The sequence below is a fragment of the Echinops telfairi genome, unplaced genomic scaffold (assembly GCF_000313985.2).
Source record: "Echinops telfairi isolate 266 unplaced genomic scaffold, ASM31398v2 ScPeMD7_10;HRSCAF=50, whole genome shotgun sequence".
In the NCBI taxonomy this organism is placed as follows: Eukaryota; Metazoa; Chordata; class Mammalia; order Afrosoricida; family Tenrecidae; genus Echinops; species Echinops telfairi.
In genome coordinates, this window is record NW_022103907.1 from 365,985 (window position 1) to 381,633 (window position 15,649).

At 39.1% G+C, this 15,649-nt stretch overlaps 1 protein-coding gene across 1 annotated transcript in view; it reads left to right on the forward strand.

Moving 5' to 3' along the window:
• Positions 1 to 15,649, forward strand: part of BABAM2 (BRISC and BRCA1 A complex member 2) — a 528,405-nt gene that overhangs the window by 45,120 nt on the left and 467,636 nt on the right. Inside the window, exon 3 of the mRNA XM_004711139.2 lies at positions 4,676 to 4,752. Within this exon, the coding sequence (XP_004711196.1) occupies positions 4,676 to 4,752 (77 nt within the window). The remainder of the gene's footprint in view (positions 1 to 4,675; positions 4,753 to 15,649) is intronic.

Consider the following 15,649-nt stretch of genomic DNA (forward strand, 5'->3'; position numbering starts at 1 on the left):
TCAGTCTTCAAATGAAGGTTCTTAAACTTTACTCCATCCCCATCAATTTGTTTGACTCTACTCTGAGAGGGCAGCTTGTCCTCGGTCATATTTTGAGTGCCTTCTGATAGGGTTCCTGTTCTGGCAATATATCCCACAATGGTCTGCGTCTATTTACAAGGTTTTCCGTTTCTGACAGTGTTTCCCTACTTTCTATAAGTGGCTAATTCTTGAGAAGTGGACAGCCCATTTCTTTTTTCATAGTCTATGCTTAGTTTGTAAGCTTTGCTAAAACCTGTTCACTCTAGGTTACCCAGATGGTTATTTGAAATACCAGTGACATTGCTTCCAGTACCACAGCAACCTGCAAGCTATCACCATATGACAACGACAGAGAAGTGGTAGTACTAGAGAATAAAAAAATAACAAACTCATCACCCTCGAGTTAATTCTGTCCCTGTGAGTGCCATGTGTCAGCCTTTTCTCCATTTCTGCCCTGCCTTTGCCATTTCCATCCACCCAGTTTCTTGGCTCTTCTCATGTTTGCTTTGGGGCAAATGGTGCTCAGTGACACAGAACAATCCTTGCTTTGGGGCACATGGTGCCCAGTGACACAGAACAATCTGTATATAAATTGTTAAATGGGAAACCAATTTCCTATATAAACACTCATCTAAAAATACAATAAAATGTTCAAAAATAAAATACAGATACCCTATAGCTAATTGGAGATTATCCATTTTAACATGAGGATGCTCTTTCAGGAATATTACCACCCTTCCCCATTCTAAGTAAGTGGTTGTTTTTTTGTTTTTTTTTAGTAACATACAGTGTTCTCTCGAAAGGAACTTTTGGCAAATACGATTTTCAAACTAAAAAACCCCATGAAGATCAGTCGTGCTCTGTAAACATGCGGGGTCACCATGAGTGAATCAACTCCTTGACAATGGGAAAATGCATTGGCTAGTCCACCCATTATTATGGCTGTTTCCAATATAAATGTGAGATTTGATGATCATTTCTGGATTTCACTTCTCCATAAACTTGATTTTTTCTTCGTTGTCCCTGTTCAGCAAATCCATTTGTCTGTCCAAACTGCTGCCACCCAGATATCCATCATCTTTCTTGCCTGAAACGGTCTGTTTCCATTTTACCTCTTGACAGTCTGTTTTTCCCTATGCAGTAGGCAGAATGATGTTTTAAAAACGGACACTTCATACATTGTTACCTTCTACTTAAAACTTTCTTTGGTGCTTGGAATAAAAGCTAAGTTAATTGCCACTGTTTAAAAGGTCCTGCGGGATATGTTTGCTCCTTGCTTATTCCTTTGTCCCAGTCTTTTGCTTATGCTACTCCCTCCCTCATTTGCTCTGCTCTAGCCTCCCTGGCCTCCTCTCTCCTGTAGATACAGCATGCTTGTTCCTGCTTTTGTGGCTTTGCACCAGCTGTTTCCTCTGCCTGGAATTCTCTTCGCCCAACTCTGCCTGGCTGGCCCCTTTATGTTATTCAAGTGTCAGAGTTTACCTCCTCCAGAAGTCTTCCCCGGTTTTCCTATGTAAAACACCTCCTGTTTATCACAGTATCTTGTTTTATTCTCTTCATCAAATGTAACAGTATTAAACCATCTTTATATCTTTGTATGTCTGATGCTTCTCCTCTCCTTGCTAGAATTTAAATTTTATGGGATCTTTGATATTGTCTGTCTCATATCCTTTGTATTCCTAACACCTAGGATATTGCCCAGTGAATAGCTAAATGAAAGAAAGTCAGCCAATGAATGACTCCAATTAAGAAATAAGCTTTTTAACATCCTAGGGCTGTTGGTACCAGATATTGATGCGGCAAAGGAGGAAGATGAGGCAGAACACAAAACACCCATTTTCCTAGTCTTGGGAAAGGCATAAAGTAAATAATGTGACGTGTAGCTCAGTAGTGAATCTGCCTACTCAAAACAAAACCAAAAACAAAAAGAACACATACGTAAATCAGTTTCACATGGAAGGACAGAGTTATTCAAACAAACCTGAGTCAGATGAATCCTGAACATTTCCAGTTCTATTAATAAGTTTAATCTTTAATGTTTAGAAAATGATGATGGCAACATATGTACAAATATGCTTGATACACTTGATGTGTGGGATGTTATAAGAGCTGTATGAGCCCCCAATAAAATTATTAAACATAAAAAGTTTAGTCTTTGAACTATGTAGTTTGATAGTTTGATCCTCAAATCCCAAAAGGACACTTCATTGTAAGTGTGCATTTAAAGCACTTCAGGTTGAATATAACGTAAGAGAAAAAATTCTTTGTGTTACTTGTAGGATCATTACTATCATTTGAGTATAGTTTTATTTTATAGTGCTCTAACTTAATATTTTCTGTAAGTATTTTAAAATAACTATTTTATAAAGAGATTATAGTCTAAGAGGGAAATAAATGTTTTAGTGCATTTTATAAAATGTACCCCAAAGAATTTTTAACATGGAAAGAAATGAAGAATGTGTTCTTAGAACCTGTGCAAAATTAAACCAGTTATTATTACTATTTAGTTGCTAGTGAAATGAAGCAGAATAGTCAATGAGATTAGTTTAGTCATTCACATAGGCTACTGTTATTTCAGAGCTAGTGATTTATGTTAGGTATATTTGGATTTGAGTTAAAGTTTCTATCTTGCTGTTTTCTTTTCACATTCCAATAACCCAACCCAAACCACTGCCACCCATCCCTAGTCCTAGTCCTGCAGGACAGTTCTACACGGTTCCCTAAAGTTTCAGAGGCTGTAAATCTTGACAGAAGCACACTGCTCATCTGTCTCCCACCTTGCATTTCTTCTGTGGACCAGCTTGGGGGTTTCAAACTGCCAACCTTTCGATTAGTAGCCCAACTCTTAACCTATAGCACCAAAGTAGTTCTGGACTAAAGAAGTCGTAAATGAAGTTTGAGTTAGTCTTTTTAAAGCTCCCATACCTCACATTTATTTTCAAATGGCCGGGCACTTGAACGTGGCTCGCAAAGGAAGATATCCATTTACTCCAACAATGTCTCATTCATTACATAATTTTTCAGAATAGTCTTCAGAGCCAGTTTTGGAAATATGAAAGAAAATACACTCCGTGCCTTATTTTATAAATGAAAAACCTCACCCTTTTCCCCTAAACGGAGACAAGTTCTTCCTCAGTTGACTTCGCATCATGAGCATCACTAGGGGAGTTCGGGGTGGGGGAGGGGATTGCACCAGGTGACATAGTTACAGGGGAGGTACCAAAATGACTGTCTTTAAAATTGTACAGGAAGGGTTTCGTCAAAAGTATATTTTTAAAAATTCTCATAGACATTTTTTATTAAGCCAAACTTCCTTATGTATCCATGTACTTAAGGTTAAAACTACACTGATTTACTTTTTGAACTTTCTGTTCGCTCTGCTCAGAGCTGTCATTATTGCCCAATTACAATGACTCTCTGAATGACATAGTTTTATCTGCGTGCACTGTTAGCACATGTTGTTTTCCTCGCTGCTGGTGTTTTTATAGCTGCTGATTTTGTCAGATTTCCTGACACTAGCTAGAATATTATGGTAATTCGTCTTTGTGAACTTATATCAATACTTTTTTGAGAATACAATAATAGTTAAAGGAAACAGAGAAGAAAAATGAACAAAGACTGCCGCTTAGTTAACTTATAATATAAATAAAATGCTGTAATTCAATGTGAAAGGACTTTTCAAATCAATGCATTTGTTAGCATTCATATAATTTAAGAAATACTACATTTAAGCAATTTACAATTATTTTGTTACTTATTATTTTATAACTAAAATTAATAATAAGCATTACTGAGGATTTTGTGTTGGAAAGTGTGTGAGTGTGTGTGTGTGTGTGTGTGTGTGTGTTTGTGTGATTTAACACAGATGGTCGCACCAACTCTTGATACCACTGCCTCATACTGATATATTTTTTTAAGAAGCCAATAATGAATGCTGTTGTGCCACTGAAGTGATGTCGTGTAGGTCATCAAATTTATCTTGTAAAGTAAACCTGTGTGAAGAACAAGGAACATCACATAATGGTGATGTTATAGATTAAAATAAATTAAACTATTGACACCTGATTGACAAACTTGTCTCCCCACCCTGTTAAATTTGCGTTTTATCCAAAATTGAGTGTACTGCATTATATCTTCCTAAAGATTGGTAAGTTAGGGCCTGTCACATCTAGAGGAAGTGCCTGCCTCAATGGGAAGAAACACAACATCTGGAACCAGAAAAAGGCCCAAAGTGGGCTCCTTTTTGCACCAACTAAGTCAGCGCTATGGCCCTGTACTTAAAATATGAACATTGATCTATTCTTCTTTTAGAATGTTGCCCTCAAAGACTGCAGACCTATTTTGGGTTTTACACTTAGTGTTAAAAGTCAAGATAACACTTGTTTGTGAGGAGTAGTTACACAGTGTTGGCATTTGTTGTTAAGAAGATATGTAAGTTGAATACACTGCGTGATAAATGAATTACTTCTCATAGGGCAAGTCTTGATGGTATTGGCCTTTATGACTATTGAAGACATATTTGTTCTGTAAGCCCGTGGGTTCGTTTTGATATTTTTGGTTTTAATCTTTTTTTAAATTTTATAACTATGACCTTTTATTTGCTACATTTGTGAACCTTTCCTTTTAAAATATTTTCTTCACTCTCTTTTGCAAGCTGCACATCGTTGACTCCTGGACCTAACTGTGACCGATTTAAGCTGCACATACCATATGCTGGAGAGACCTTAAAATGTGAGTAAATGATGACTGCTCCCCCCGAAGTACAGATCCCAGTGCTAGTTACTGACTTTTCTGCTTTTGTTCTTATTACAAACTGTTAGGTGCTATTGTCGAAGACCTGGAGCACTAGGATTTGCTATTTTCTTTATATGTCATTCAATCCTAGTTTTATTCAAAGAAAGGCAGTGAACAAGAATACATGACAATCAAATAGTCATGTGTGGAAATTACAAATTTCCTAGCATCTACAATATTCTTTTATTGTATAGTCTTTCTAGCCAGCTCTTTGGAAATACGTCATCAAAGAGGGTCCAGTCCTTGAAACTGTAGTTTCCAAGCCATTTTAGGAAGAAATTGCTGCTGTCCACCACTGCTGCGGACCCTCCTCTGGAAGCCCTGCTTCCATGAATGGGGAGCTTGGATGTACTCCCGATGACTACAGAGTGTGTGAGACCTCGCTCAAGGACTTCCGGCATGGGTTAGGAATAGTAATATCTTACTACTGTATAATGAGAGCCAAATATAAATGACTACCAGGGTCAGACTGCTAACATAACAGGAAAAGTAAGCTCAGTAGTAAATTGGAGTACCCTCTTTCAAGGGAACTCTACTCTGTATTGCCTCTCCTGTGTCTTGAAAGAAGTAGAAATCTGGATATTATACGAATTCTATCCGTTTTGGGGATATGGACCTACTGCTGTCAGGTACCATTGAGTCAGTTCCAATTCATAGCAGCCCTATGTACATAGAGTTGAACAGAATGCTACCCAAACTGTCTCATCACCATCACTGTGTCTGTTCACTTCTTGAGGGTCTCCCCCTTTTTTACTGACAGTCCACTGAACATTGATGTTCTTATCCAGGGACGAGTCTCCCCTAAAAAGATGTCCAAATGATGTGAGATGAAGTCGCCCACCTTCCTGTCTTCTAAGAAACTTTCTGGCTATACAAGGGCACTTCTAAAAGTTTGTGAAGAAATAGAATTGCAAGGTAGTAGAATTTTTCCATGAACTTTTTGAAGCTCCCTTGTAGTTCTTCCAAAACAGATTTGTTCTTTCGTCAGTTCACTGAGTAATCAATACTCTTTGCCAACACCACAATGCACGTGCAGCCGTTCTTTTCCTGTCGGTCTTTCTTCTCAGAGTCTAGGGTTCTTCTTCTTGTGAGGTAACTGAAAATGCCATGGTTTGGCTCAGGTGTGCATGAGACCTCAGCATGACATTTTAGTTCTTTAACACTTTAAAAGTTCTTCTTCAGCAGATTTGCCCAGTATAGTACGTCATTTGATTTCTTGATTGCTGCTTCCATGAGCATTGATTGTAGATAAGCTTCTCTCTTTGTTCCATTTATCAGTTGTGAAGATTGTGTTTTCTTTATGTTGAGGTGTAATCCATACTGAAAGCTGTAGTCTCTGTTCTTCATCAGTAATTGCTTCAATTCATCATCTTCACTTTCAGCAAGCAAGGTTGTGTGATCTGCATAGTTTAGGTTGTTAATGATGCTCCGTTCTTCTCCATATATTCCAGCTTCATGGTTCTTACGTATTTCTGTAGTAGATGTTGGTCATTTTCTCAAAATCCAAAATATTGTGGACCAAAACCTAATGTGTCTCTGGACTGGCTTAAACTCCTGGATCACTGGTTTTGTGACCCCAGAGGGCTAAAGTGCAAGATTTATTGATTCAGCCCACCATCTATAGCAGCGGTTCTCAATTTGTGGGCCGTGACCCCTTTGGGGTTGTCAAACAACCCTTTCACAGGGGTCACCTGATTCATAACAGTTGCAAAAAAAAAAAAATGAAGTAGCAATGAAAATAGTTTTATGCTTGGGGAATCACCACAACATTAGGAACTCTATTAAAGGGTCGTGGCAATAGGAAGGTTGAGAACCACTGATATATATAGTAAAGTCTGGCCCTGGGGCCATAAAAGACTCACAGTATCATCACTACCAGCTAACATCACATGTCTCACCAAAGAGAAGTAGTTTGAGCTATCACATTAAATGAGTTAATTAAATGTTTGACCATTTGGGCTCATGAATGATGTTATAAATATCCAAATGGCAACAAAAAGGTACCTAGCCCTGATCCATAGTGTTTGTCTGAATTATTTCTAAATAACGCAAGTGGGTGACTTTAAGCAGATAATGTATCTTGGCTCCCAATTTTATATTAACTCCTCTCCTTCTACATCTCTTCCTTCAGTTCCCAACTTTTGTCTTCTGTTCTTTTCCTTATATATTGTTAAGGTTGATAACTTAGTGTCTACTGTAAAACTATAATTGTCTTCTCTGATTAACAAAGAGATTGTCTCTTTCGCTTCAATCGAAAATGATTGCTCTGCAGACCTACTTCTGCTCATTTTGTTGACATATGGGGTTTGCCTGAATTTTTCTCTTGGATTTGGCTTTGTTTTGTAGACTCTTTGTTTCTCATTTTTTGGTGAACACATTATGCCCTTATCTTGCTAGAACACAGGCTCTAATCACTTTCTGCGATGCCACCCCTATGCTTTCCTGTAGCCCTCTGATCATATGTTTATTACCAGTCATACTTAGGTTTCTTAATTCGTAAGAGCTGTTTCTTGTTCTACATTCCTTTTTCACAGCAGCTTGTTCTTATTTTATGACTTCAGTACAATCTTTCAAAGGAAATAAATTTATGACTATATTAAATGTTTTTCTTCTGTTCTCTGCATATCCCTACCACCCTCTACCCTAGTTATTTTTTTCATCATTTCCCCCTCTGTTATTCTGTAGACTTTCTTCAAATAAGTGGTGATTTTTGATGTTCCATTTATATGTAATACACATAATAAAACACTGATAGGGATTTCTGTACAGATGAACCTGGTTTATCAAGTGGGTGAATGGTGGGCCAGCTGTTAGCATGGGGCATCTTTGTATGTCATATTGTGGCGTTCTGAAGTTCTTGCTTTCTCCAAACAGCTGGTTCAGTTTTTTAAGAGAGAATCTGGTAAGGTTTCTTGAGTGGGTAGTATCTTGGTTCTGGGCTTCACATAATTAAAGAATTCATGCCGAAGGCCGTTTGCAATCCAAGTGGGTTTTTATGAAGGACGGGCTAAGTTTCAGGTTTTAGAGTCTCAAAGGGGTTCACAACTGGGCCCAAACAACCTGATGGAAAAGAGCACTCACAGGTGCGGAACTCGGGGGAGGCGGGATTCCAGGAGGCCAGAAGCTCAAGAACCTTAGAAGCTAAGAACATGTGGGCCCAAAGGCCGTGGACCCCGAGTAGGCCCAGAGCGGGTACATGTGGTCCCCAAGCAGGCCCAGAGTGGGCCCTAAGGGGGCACGCCCAGGTGGCATGTGTGCTCCCCCACCTTCTAACCCGCTTCTGACCAGGATCAGGGTAAAGAGAGGATCCCCTTCCCACAGCCAGGAAATTTCAAGCCTGTGGCTGGGAGGCGTGATTGATGGTATTGGTTGACTCCATTGGTTAGGTTAAGCCCACCTGGGTGATGTCATGAGTCTGAGCCTAGTTTGGACCTCACAGGTGCACCTCCCATCTGGCTGGGGCTTGCCTAATTTCCTCCCAACCTCCTCTGGGGGGCCTCTGCAGGCATGTGAAGGACAACCCCCAGTCCCTAACTCTAGCTACCTAACAAATCTTGCCCGTGGAGCATTTAGTTAATCCTCTGTTCATAGCCTCGTGCCTTGTTCTTGCATCTGCTTACACTGAATGACTACACATTTTTATAGATCCGCCTGGACTGATGGCTTCTTCCTTGCCAGTAGCCTGAAAAACATGGACATTGAAAGTTCCTTGGAACACAATTCTACTCTGACACACCGGAGTTGGAAATGACAGTAACTGGTTAAGCTCTATACTAAATGAATAATTAGTGAGCTGTGTGTAATGGGATTCTTTAACATTAAGATGAGTGAGGATCCTAGCCTAAGCAGCCCAAAGCCAAGTTAAAGGGAGGACGCCACTGATCAAGGAAATTGTGCATCCAAAAGTAAATTGAATTGGAAAGATAAGTCAAATGTTTTGGCTTTTTCTTCTGAAACTCTTGACTTAATTTAGGAAAGTTTTCTGAAGAATGTTGGCCATATGCTTAAGTTTAGTGTTGGAATCAGGGTGTGCCATGGGGTTACAGAGCCAGAAAAATATTAACAAATTGAAGAAAAGGCATATAAATTTCTTCGAGGCCTGAAAAGGAGGTAGTGTTGAAGGGGCGTTTCCCTCCTTGGTTAAAAAAATTACCTTACATTTTTTCAAACTGGTAAACTTTGAGATACTTTAGTGATACGGATGCTGTCATAACCTTTGTTACATATCCATCTAGAAAGTAATTTTAAGTGTCAGTTACAAATGTTAGGTGACAGCCACCAGTTCTGACCCACAGGGACCCTTGCACAAGACAAAGAAACACTGCTCCTACGCCTTCTTATGTTAGATTTCTCGAGTGGGAAATACCTCGGTTCTTCTTGGCTTCGCATGAGAAAAATTCACGCCAAAGCCTGGTTTATGATCCAAGTGGGTTTTTATAAACGATGGAAGAAGTTGCAGGCTTTACAGTCACGGAACACAGGCAATCTTGTGGGGCTGCACACCCACTTATGGTAGCCTGAGGCCAGAGAGACCGGAGCACAGAGGAGCAGAATGGTGAAGAGCCCCCAAATCCCCCAACACAGTCAAGTTATTTGAGGCCATGGCTGGGAGGCGTTGTTGAAGGTATTGGTTGACCCCATTGGCTGAATTAAGCCCGCCTGGGCCTAGTTTGGGCCGCCCAGGTGTACTGCCCACCTGGCTTGGCCTTGAATTGGCGCATGCCCAGTTAGTCTTTATAGCTGGCTGAGGGCTCCCTGATGCTCCTCCAACCTCCTCTAGGGGGCCTTCAGGCATGGGACGGACAACCCTTCGCTGTTTCTCCCTCCCTGACAGTTGTTCCTATGCTTGAGCCCAGTGTTGCAGCCATTGTGTCCGAGCGTCTCGTTGGGGCCTTCCTCTACTTTACCAAGCAAGGTGTCCTTCCTTCTCCAGGGACTTGTCTCCCCGGACAGCATGTCCAAAGTACGTAAGACGAAGTCTCATCACCTTTGTCTTTTAGGAGTACTCTATACTTCTTCCAAAACGGGTTTGTTTGTCCGTTTGTCAGGCCATAGACTTTTATTATTTTTCCCCAGTACCACAATTCAAATGCATCAATTCTTTTTTGGTCTTCCTTCCAAAAAAATGTGATTGAAAAATTAAAAATAAATAAAACAAGCTATACACATATACATATATATATATATATATGTTGTTGAGAAATTCCAAGATTTATTTGTGCAAGTGCTGACAGAAAGAAGGAAACAGTGGAGTTTCTGCCATTAATAATTCAGTCAAAATCATGCATGTTATATACCTCAAAACTATATGACAAGAAACTGGCTTTGCAGTAGTCCCAGGAGGCAATTAACAGTTTTTACAAGATCAGAGGTCTTTCAGGCCAGGAGACAAAAGGGAGAGAGGTTTACAAGAAAACAGTTTACATTTGCTCAACAGTTTACATTTGCTGTCTTCTTTACTCCAGGGGTTGTCAGACTGCTGCTCCCTAGGATTTCTGCTTCTATCGTCTATGGTCTATGCTTATCTAAATGGGCCAGCTTCCCCTTTCCTGAATTACAGCCTCCTTGAATAATTAGCAGGCTGTGCAACAGGCCCAGGCCTTGCATAATAACAGGTTTAAAAGGATTTTTTTTTACTATAGGGGAGGTGACTGTTACGTGTGTGTGTGTGTGTGTGTGTGTGTTGGAGGTGGTGGTGGTGGTGGTGTCAAGAGACCAAATCCCAGACTATAATTACATTTCCAATGTTTGAATAACCGCAGGCTAACTCATCCCCTTTGTCTGGGGTGCAATGCATTTCTAGAGTAGTCTTTTTCCAAAATAGTTTTTGTCGTTCTCCCATTTCTCCATTTCCTGAAGAGAAAGGGGAAATGACTATAAATTAGAAGAAACTTGGGACGTGAACTGGGGACTTTAGGAATGACCTTTATTACATTGGTTCTAAAGAGCTTTTCTCTCTAACCCTCGTGAAATTAAGGCTGAGGTCTGGCACCTGTTCACAAGCATAGGGTATGTGAGACTCTCCTCGTTTCTCAGTGTGGGGTTTATGAGGCTGGTGCCCAGTGAGCCTTGATGCGATCATTAGAGTATAATTTTCTGACACTATAAAAAATGGCAAAATGTACAATACACTAAATTAGAAAATTAAAACAAACAAATCAACAAATAAACCCTTTGAACACAAAGTTAAACTCATGTGAAGATCAATTAAGACACCTTTACTGGGTGTTGTTTTGCCCACCTGATAATATATTTATTCATCTCAATATTTACATGGCAAGATTATTTATTTCCATGAACATGTTTGATATTTAGGCCATGATCAAATTAAGGTTTTTCTCTTTGCAGCTGTACTTATTTGAAAATTATTTAAAAGTTAGGTTTTTTAATAGCTTTTCATGAATGTTTCTGAGAATTTGTGGAGGCAGCTAGTGCCATCGATGGTATGATAATGTAAAACAATTAGGTTTTTATCCACTTTCATGAGGAGGAGAGTTTCAAGCTGGGACTCTGTCCATGGTTTGAAAAATTCAGGGAAGCAGAGGATTTACCTCACTGCCAAATTATATCATTGCTGAACTGTCAAGTTACATCATCACGTAATTGCCAAACCACTGAAAATGCTGGCCGACAAGTTGACATATAATCTCAACCATCCTGTTACTTTTGCTCATGGCTCTGCGTTTGTCACCTCAGATGTACTTTGTTAATGTGTGGCATAGTTAAGTATTTTACTAGTTTTGTAATGGGAAATGTCAGATAATGAGTTGTAAGTGAGGAGTAGGTGTATTCTCTCTCCTTTATTGTTCTCAGCAAATAGTAAGACTAATCCAGTTCTTAGCAGTTTCAAAACTATTTGTATTAACAACCTTTTTATTGAAAGTTTTCCATTAAATCCCATTGAAAACTGGTAGTATGTGATTTAAACTATATATTTACCCAAGGCTGAATCAAAATCTTGGAGTTTATAGTAACTTTATTTAATAATTTTTGAAGCTGTTTTGTTTATTAAATTTCTCCAATCACTACCACAGTAAAGATAATCAAGTAAATATTTGTTGAAGTAATGGAATGAATGCATGCATGTGTGAATTAAGTAATATCCATGTTCAGATTTTTGTTGGTTGAACTCTACTGTTATGAAGAATGTAGCATTCTGTTATGCGTATTAGTCTTTTGACAAGAAAAATTCAGTATTCAGAAGTTTCTTATTGTACAAGGAATTTCTAATTGGAACATTGCTCTTAACAATTCAGAAAACAGGAAGGACATACAGTATTTTGTACATTTGGAATCTATATTACTTTGTCTTTGTTTAAAAAAAATCTGTGTTAGTTTTGTCTTAATATATTTTTACTGTGTTCTTCCAAAAGAGATTAATAAAAATGAAATGTAACTAAGTTTTACATATCAGAGTGTTTTCTGTATTAGAAAACTACTTCTATGCATTTTTTCATCAATAAATAAAGGGGACTTTATGCAGTTAATAATGAGAGTGAAGATCAAAAAGAGGGTATATATTTACTCAAAAATTCATGAGCCCCTAATAAAATGATAAAAAAAAAGAAAGAAAGAAAAGAACCATCCACATTCAAAATTAAATAACTGAAATTAAAAGAAAAGGAAATTACAGTACTAATAATTGCTAATAAGTTTATTGTATCCTCAGCTCTTTTAAAAATGTGAAGAAATAACTATTGGGCAATGAAAGAATTGGTGATTTGTGTAAGATACTCAGGAAAATTGTTAAAGAGAAGTCTTTGCGTTTTCCTATTGTAGGAAAGACAACTGATATTTACTTAAATTTGCTGTGAGTGATCAAAATCTTGAATAAAGCACATGTTCATGTCTTTGATGGTATCACTAGACTGAGTAAAAACTGATCATTTGTAGTAAAATTCACAGGGAGAGCTCTGAAATTCATGAACAATTAAAAATATAGCTACTGTAGTCATAATCTATAGTTCTTAACTCATAAGGTTCAATTATTATTATATTTTATACTATTTAAATAGGGCTTACACTTTATTTCCAATCTTTGATACCTGGCATCTTTCTCAAACTCACCGCCATCAAGTTGAATCCAGCCTGTGACAGTAGAACTATCCCTATTGGTTTCTGAGACTGAAACTGTTCGTGGGCTTAGAAAGCCTCTTTACCCCTTGGTGCAACTGATTGATTCATACTGCTGACCTGTGCTTGGCAGCCCAACTCATAACCCAGCACACCACCAGGGCTCCTTTGGCATTTTTAGAAGTGTCAGGGAAACGTAAACTGTGTTCATTTTTTGGATCTGGTAGTAATGACGAGGAAGTGAAAGAGCTCTGAGCTATTCTTTATTCTGTGAGCTTTTTGAATAACTATGCATCTGTCAAGAGAGATTAATAAACTACTCAAGTCATAGTGGCCAATAAATCAATTTGCTAACATAGGTTTGAAATTTGAAATGATATTTTGTTTAAAATTTCTGTATTTCTTACTTATAATTTGTTTTAATCAAGGACTCGGGTTATAAGAAATCCATTGGTCCTAACATAAATTAAAGTTTGTTTCTTTGTTTTATAAGCAATCACATGAATTTCATGCTACCTCTCATTTGGTCTCAAAGGGCCTGGAAGACTGGTAGGGACTACAGTAACTAGATAACAACTGTATCCTTGTTTGAGTATGTTTTTCTCTCATCATTTTATTATCATGTCACTGTATTCCCTCTATTCTTTTTCATCCCGATTCCTCTGTTGTCCTCGCCTAGGGCAGAAATGATATCCTGAGTCTCCTTTGTGGTAACAGTTCAGAGCCATCAAAGACACCCATTGAGTTGATTCTGACTCAGTGATTACACATAGGGCTTCGAAGACATTGTGGATCTTTACTGGAGCAGAAAGCCTCATCCTTCTCCAGTGGAGCGTCTTGTGGATTTGAACTGCCAAATTTGCAGTTAGCAGGTCATTGCTTACCAGACATTCCCACCACTGATTCTAAATTTCTGGGCAAATGGGCCTGATGGGCAGTTGGGTCAGAGTGTGTCCACTCAGGATCTAGTCACATGGCTAAGAGTTCTGGATCTGGTAGTACTGGCCTGAGTATAAGGGCCCGTTTTAGCACAGGTGCTGGGAAAGTAGCCCAAGAAATGTTTATTGCACGTTTTAGAAATTCTTTTTAAAGAGCTTCAAAATGAAATTACATTTTCCTTTTGTCTTTTAACAATAGAAGCCATATCATTATTTATCATCTGAGAGCAGAATGATGAAATTTTCTTTTCTTTTTTTGTGATCCAAGTGAGTTTTATGAAAGAAGTTTCAGGTTTGCACAGGCACCTGCAGGGTCCCTCATGCCAACGCAGCCTGCCTAGAGCTGCTCCAGAGAGAAAGTCACACGGTGGGTTCTGGGATCCTGCCTTTTCAATTCCTCCATTGGGAGGTATGGTTGACTATCCTGGTCGACCTCGTTGGCTGAATTGAATTCACCTGGCCCAAATGTAACGCCCACCTTAGGTGTATCACCCCTTCCTGGCCGGAAGCTTGAACCTCTGAGCATGGACAATGGACACCCCAGTCCCTATGCTAGCTACCTAACATTTCCCCCCTGAAGAGTTATGAACCTAAATCTTTGGGGTACCAGGCAACGGCATCTCTAGCTACTGCCTACTGGCAAAAGGGGCGAAGTGGGCCTTTGGGTCCACACTCTTCCTACTCTGTTGGAAGGGATTGTCCATTCAGGGGCCAGGATGGATAAGGTTGAGGTGGTCCAGGAGCTGGCACACTTGGTTCATTGACCTTGGTAACCTGAGAATCGGATGACCCTTGTGAAAGGGTCATTTGACCCCCAAAGGGGTCGTGCCTACCGGTTGAGAACCGCTGATCTAGAGGGATAGCATGTAGAATAAGGGGCTCAGGGGAAGGGAGGTACAGTAGTGGAGGTGGGGCAAAAGGGAGATGATGTCAAGGAGTCCATGTAGAAAAAGAATTTTTGGAGACTGATTGGGGTAGCAATTGTATATTCTACTTGACGTGATTGAAATTTGGAATGATATATGGATTAAATCCCAACTAATAATAATTTTAAAAATTTACAGTCTCGGATACTCAAAAGGGAAGTTCTTCTGTCCTGTAGGGTCCCTATAAATCAGAATTGACTATACAGTGAGTTTGGTTTTGTATATTGCATCTGATTTTATTTATTTATTATTATTTTTCTAAGTAATTTTATTGGGGCACATACAACTCTAATCACAATCCATACATCCACCCATTGTGTCAAGCACATTTGTACATTTGTTGCCATAATCATTCTGAAAACATTTTTCTTTCTACTTGAGCTCTAGGTATCAGATCCTCATTTTTTTCCCTCCCTCCCCCACTGCATTTGATTTTAATAAAGCAGTTCTCTTCAGATTTCCTTTTCAAATATTTTATTGTGCTTTCGGCAACAGTGAATTAATTTCCATTCAGTAATCCATACACAGATTATTCTGTAGTATTGGTTACAATCTCTCCAATGTATCAATGTTCTATCCATATTCACCCAGACCTAACCGCCATTTCCATTTGAACAGTTTTCCTGTCCTTCTCTCTATTTTCGGGCAAATGCTGACCCTTGGTTTTGTATAGTTAGTTTTCCACTTGTCTGTCAGTTTGTTATACTGTGGCGGCTTTCGTGTTGCCGTGATGCTGGAAGCTATGTCTCTGGTCTTTCAAATCCCAGCAGGATCTCCCCAGGCGAACAGGTTTCAGTAGAGCTTCCAGAGTAAGAACAGACAAACCAAACCCACTACTGTCGAGTACATGCTAACTCATAGTGACCCTACACGACAGGGTTGAACTGCCCCTCAGCT